The sequence below is a fragment of the Paracoccidioides lutzii genome (assembly GCF_000150705.2).
Source record: "Paracoccidioides lutzii Pb01 unplaced genomic scaffold supercont2.7, whole genome shotgun sequence".
Lineage (NCBI taxonomy): Eukaryota > Fungi > Ascomycota > Eurotiomycetes > Onygenales > Ajellomycetaceae > Paracoccidioides > Paracoccidioides lutzii.
The window spans coordinates 673,305-678,969 of NW_015440953.1; the positions used below are offsets into that span (position 1 = coordinate 673,305).

Genomic DNA, 5,665 nt, shown 5'->3' on the forward strand with positions numbered 1-5,665 from the left:
GTTGAATTGCAATGTAGTTTCTGGTCCCGGTGTTACTGGGTGGTAGTTGTTGATGGGGATTCAACGGAAGAAGAGAAAGATGAAATTTTACGTTGGAAATATAATTTAGAATCCCGAGAGTCCAGAAAAAGATGAACAATACTTGCAGTTGTGGAATAGAATGTTGCTTCGAAAGAGGGACTCATGGAGTATTTAACGACTCTGGGGACATGGAGATGATCAACTGCTAGCAGTATCTCCAGCAAAGGCTCCAGGTTCAGATGCCTAGAGCCATAGAGTAAAAACTTTGCCAAACACCGAGGATTGATCCTACAGCCTGAAACAAAAGAAAATTGCGAGAAACGACCGGCTTCCCCGTCTCTCACACTTCTCCGCTGCCCTCATCCCAGTTGGCACCAAAAATCCTAGTCCGCATGCCATATAGCGGAGGGCCTTATAGTTTAAACATGTAAGCGCTAGGCCCGCCATGCAGCCAGAGCCCGGCACTGCGCGACATGCTCCCGAACCCACCCCTTCCTGTCTGCCATTCCGACTTGATCAGATAGTCTGATGTCCCTTTAAATGAAGGGCTGCGTGCACGGCCCATCGGCCCGCTTCCAACGATATTATAGTATTATCGGGGAGGCGAGGCGAAGCGAAGTCTATAACCGCGACGGATTTCCGGGAGTGGCGAACGGATAGTGGGAAGGAAAAGGACCATAATGCTAGATAACTACACCTGATCTTGAAGTATTGTGCACGGAGAGATATATCGCGACTGCGACCACACAAAAAGCCATAGATCCAACAGCTGCCGAACAGTTCAATATAAGCTCACCGTAGTGTTGCAAGCGTAGAATACTGGGCGAGGTTAATGTTTTACCACTTCTGTGGTTGAAGACGGAAGACTGGGGTATGGAAACATGGTTACCTGCAACTAAAAAGGGAAAATGCATGAAATTGTTCCTCTAGTTAAACACCTCGGAGGTAGGTATATAGTTCAGTAATTATCCCTGGATATCTGTTGTGGGTAGCTTTCTCTTCGACAGTCAACAAATTCCTATCAAGCGATGACATATGTAGTTAAAAGCCAAATTTACCGGTGAACCTTTTCCTTGTTCCCTTCCCCCGCTCGCCCCCCTGACAATGTGAGATTTCTTTGCGGGGAGGGGAAAGACACGGCGCATGAACTCATTTGAGTCTAGTAACTAGCTGCGCGTTTATCAATAACTATAGCAAACCGAAAAGAAGGGCCTCCATACCTGTATATTTGCGCAAACGACGTTAGAAAATGAATTAATCTAGGTCCATCCAGATGTTTTCCGATTTTTAATCATCTTAAAAACTTCTTCAATAATTCATAGTTACCTAGTTATTTATTATATGCGGGTCATCTTTATGAAACGGTGGCATCTATAGTGTCATGCCGAGATAGATGTTAACAAGTAGAAACTCGATTCGAAACAATTCGAAACATTGGGGACTCGATAATTTCTGCACATATGTCATCATTTCCAGTCAAGTTTATGTAGAGACCCATCTTAACGACAAATGCATGGAGTCGAATTCCGCGAGTTTGATGAATCATCACCATGCAGCAACCACCGGCTTGCTTATAAAGGAAATAAAAGGAGGCATGTGGCACGTCATAATATTCTGCTCCTAGCAATATGATATAGGCCGTTAAACTCCCCTCCATCCAATGGACCGCACTCGTGATCTACTTTATGTGACCATGTCCTCCAAAATAAATAGTCACCCCACATGCTAAACCAACCACTGCATCAAGAAGCTCGACTTGTCTGGCCGCGCATCTATCAGGGTCTTAAACTAACAATGGGCACAGCCAAAAATTGAAATCAAAGCGGAGAAGGTTTGTCATGAGACTATGAATGCCACGGCGGTAGCATGTAAGTGCCCATGACGATGTTTGCACCAAAATTGTGGCCATATCCATGTTTTAGCAGATAGCGTGAGTTTTCCCTGACTTTCCTTGTAGGGAGTGGTCTTCATCCTGGTAATGGGGGTGATTATGAGTTGCCTTGCCGACGTTGGAAACGTGTTGGCGGATATGGCTGGGTAGTTAAAAGATCAGCAATGTAAAACTTTCGCAAACAATCAAAAACAAAATAAATAAATAAATAAAAGAAAAGAAAAGAAAAGAAAGAAAGAAACGGTTACATACTGTTGATATTTCTCCATAGCTTTTCGGTCCATCTCACTCAGCTGCTCCAATGCAAGTTTGATATCAGCCAGCAACAAATCGCAACGACTTCTGCTAAAGTCTTCTCGAACCACAATACGCATGAGTTTCAACTGCTCACTATGCGGGGCCATGGTATATGCAGGAACGACCCAGCCGCGTTCCCGCAACTGGTGAGCCAGCGCAAACTCATCAAACTCATAGCCCTGGTCAGAAGATAGATGGAAGGCTACAAGAGGTAGACCATGGCCACTCCCGTCGCTCATGATGATGAAACCTAATTCTTTCAGCACTGAGGAGAGATAGTCCGCGGTGCGCGTGAGATTGATCATTATATTGCGGTAGCCGCGTTTCCCAAGGCGGATCATTTGATAATATTGGCCGATAACTTGCGATGCGCCCTTGGAGAAGTTGAGGGTAAAGCTGGTTTGTTCGGCCCCAAGATAGTTAATGTTGAAAACTAGCTCCTTGGGGAGATATTCCGGAGAACGCCAAACAATCCAGCCAACACCCGGGTATACCTGAGATTGGATTAGCATGATAGAGTGACGTGTATGATTTTATAATGTACATACGAGTCCATATTTGTGTCCAGAGACATTTATAGAAACAACCTTCTCAAGTCTGAAATCCCATTCCAAATTCGGGTTTACAAAGGGTGCCACAAATCCACCGCTTGCTGCGTCGACATGGATGGGACAATCGATTCCACGTTCGACAAGAAGATCGTTAATCCTCTGCACATCTTCATACTGGCCAGTGTATGTGGTGCCTAAAATTGCACAAATACCAATGGTATTCTCATCCACGAGATTAACAGCCTCTTCTGGATCAATAACATATCTATCACTGGTGCAGTAGACAAATTTCTCCTCAATTTCAAAATATCTAGCTGCCTTTTCCCAACATACCTGAACAGCGCTGCTCATAATAATGTTGGGATTGGAACAATCTTTTCCTTCTGCCTTTCTTTTATTTTGCCAGCGCCTTTTCATAGCGAGCGTCCCCAGCATGATGGCTTCGGAAGAACCTACGCACGAGGTTCCCATGGCATGTTCTTCCGAATCTTCGCCAGGAGCATTGAACATGCGAGCAATCATGTTGACGCAGCGGTTCTGAATCTCTGCAGACTGTGGATATTCCTCGTAGTCAATGAAGTTCTTGCTGAACGATTCAGACATGAGTTTTTCGGCTTCCTCCTCCTAGATTTATGCGCCAAGAAATTAGTATAACTAGTTACATAGCAAAACCACAGCTACCAAGCAGCCAGTTCAGCAGTTGTGTATAACCGGTGTAAACGTTGTTTTAGCCGCTTACCATGTATGTGGTAACAAAACTCGCCAAGCTATAATCACCCAAGTTAGCTATTTTTGAGGGTGGAAAATTGAAAATTAACATTGAAGTAACCATTGCCTGAGACGGCGCGACTAGGTAGTTGTAGCCTACAGGTTAGGGACCTCAGAACGTACTTCAACATAGGATTCCCGTCCAGGCTCAACTCGTCCTTGATCATTCTATACGCCACCTCCTTGGGCATTTCTTTCTCCGGCATCTCGAGTGTAGGCAAGTCCTCTGCCGCGAACCGAGAGCCATAGACGCTGGAGAAGAAGTCATGTTCCTGAGGCTCCTCAAGGGGAATGGTTTCGATACGCTGAATCGGTCTAGTCGGAAGGACAACTGATTCCCTTCGGATTGCTGCGAGATGAACCATGATTGCTGATGTCGAGGTTCCTGGTAATTTTTGAATATAGATACTTGATGTGAAGTTTTTCTTAAGCCTTGCTTTTTGTCAAGATTGAACGATGACTTCAAAGAATTAAAAATAATAAAGAGCATCAAAGATAGGTAAACATGGGAGATCAATCCACTCTTTGACCTGTTCAAACGCGTACGCTTTGGTTTCCCCCTGCTTCCTTAGTCAGGGATACCCCTCTTATTTGATAATCAAGACCTGTCTTTTTGACGTAGCAAGGAAGTGTCTGAAAGCCAACTCTACCTCAAGACTCCGATTCTTGCGTAAATGACGTTGCAAACAACAACTGTAAAGAAATGGTGAATGGCAAAAATGAGGGAGAAGTTCGTATACTCTCTATCGGAGCGCAGAGAATTATTAACGGCAACCCCGCAGAAACTTCTCCCTGCAGCGCCGCTCACAGGCACTGATTATAAGGATTGGGCCACAAAAGGGCTGTGGATGAGAAGCGTGTTCCCCTCCTAATCAGGTGGGTTTCAGGGAGGAATTAAGTTTGCCTGGTTTCCGCTGTTACCGTGGGACCAATAGGAAAACGTTGAAGTGAAGATTCCCTTACCAGTTGAAAGAAACTTGCATGTTGCACACACACTGGTTAGACACAATGTTTCTTCATCCATGAGCAAATAGCCCTTAGTACGGACGTCTGCTAGGAGTGAGAAAAATGATTTTGAGCGGAGTGAAGAGAATTGACCATCGCTGGTTTTGGTCGGCTCCAAGTAATGTGCACCCGAGACGGTTTAATTCAACAAGGGTTTGTTTGTGCAGATTGATGAGAGAAATTTTTTTTTTTTTTTTTTTTTTTTTTTTTGGCAAATTCTACCAATTGCAGGTTCTCCGAGTTGACTGGTAGTTGTTCAAAGAGCAAGCAATGCCAGCAAGGTTTACGGGCGTTGAGAGGAATGGGTCTCCAATGAATGGCTGGCACGTGTATTTCTCTGAACTGCATTGGGATTCATACGTTTGTAGACCATTTTTTTCAAAATTTAGCTGTCGTATGATTGGAAGTTAGTAGTTTCATGCTAGAATTCATTTGATGACATCGGATCTAATTTGTGGGATGGCTGATACTTCCATTGGCGGGCCATCTAATGATATATAAACTAATCACGTGCGGCGGAGCGTGGCGCCCGGACAACATATGCCCAACATAGTTTAGCCGTTCAAGTCATTGTTCATCTCCAATTTATAGAAAATTAACCGATTTTGCCGCGCGTTTGTTGCGCTCCTGGATTTACCCTATTGAAGCTGCATTAATGGCCCAGGATGAAAATATCTTTGGCCAGTGAATACTCAAAGTATTACACGTATGTACATAGGTTGATTTCTAACAGACCATCATTGTAACATACACCAACTCACATTTACACATAGAAGACAACATTATGCTCAGACACCGGAGTGAAGTAAGATCAGCATTATTGCAATTATAGTTCTAGAGAAATAAACATCGACGCTGATTTCGTTTCTTTTCGGTTTTCCTTTTCCTTTTTCTTGCCCCTCAACCAAAATCCCCCCTGTCTTCAGTTTCCTGTATTCTTAAAAGCAAAGGGGGTTGCCCGGTGGGAGAGGGGGAGACGCAAAAGTTTGTTCAGCGGAGTGTGCGGCGCAGCTGGGTTGAAAGAGCCTGCATATGATGCGGCAATTCCCTATTAAGGGCGGGAAAGACGAATCCCTGACCAGAGAAGAGTCATTATATAACTCTATAAGTTATGATGGGGGAGAGGTAAAGA

General features: G+C 44.3%; 1 protein-coding gene across 1 annotated transcript; it reads right to left on the reverse strand.

Annotated features, from left to right (window-relative positions):
* Nucleotides 1-1,939: 1,939 nt before the first annotated feature.
* On the reverse strand, nt 1,940-3,893 carry PAAG_03506 (glutamate decarboxylase; the record flags this gene model as incomplete). The annotated part of the gene is made up of 5 exons (XM_002794915.2): nt 1,940-2,054; nt 2,165-2,703; nt 2,758-3,384; nt 3,500-3,527; nt 3,652-3,893. The coding sequence occupies 5 exons, from the start codon at nt 3,891-3,893 to the stop codon at nt 1,940-1,942; spliced, it is 1,551 nt and encodes a 516-aa protein (XP_002794961.1).
* Nucleotides 3,894-5,665: the final 1,772 nt, after the last annotated feature.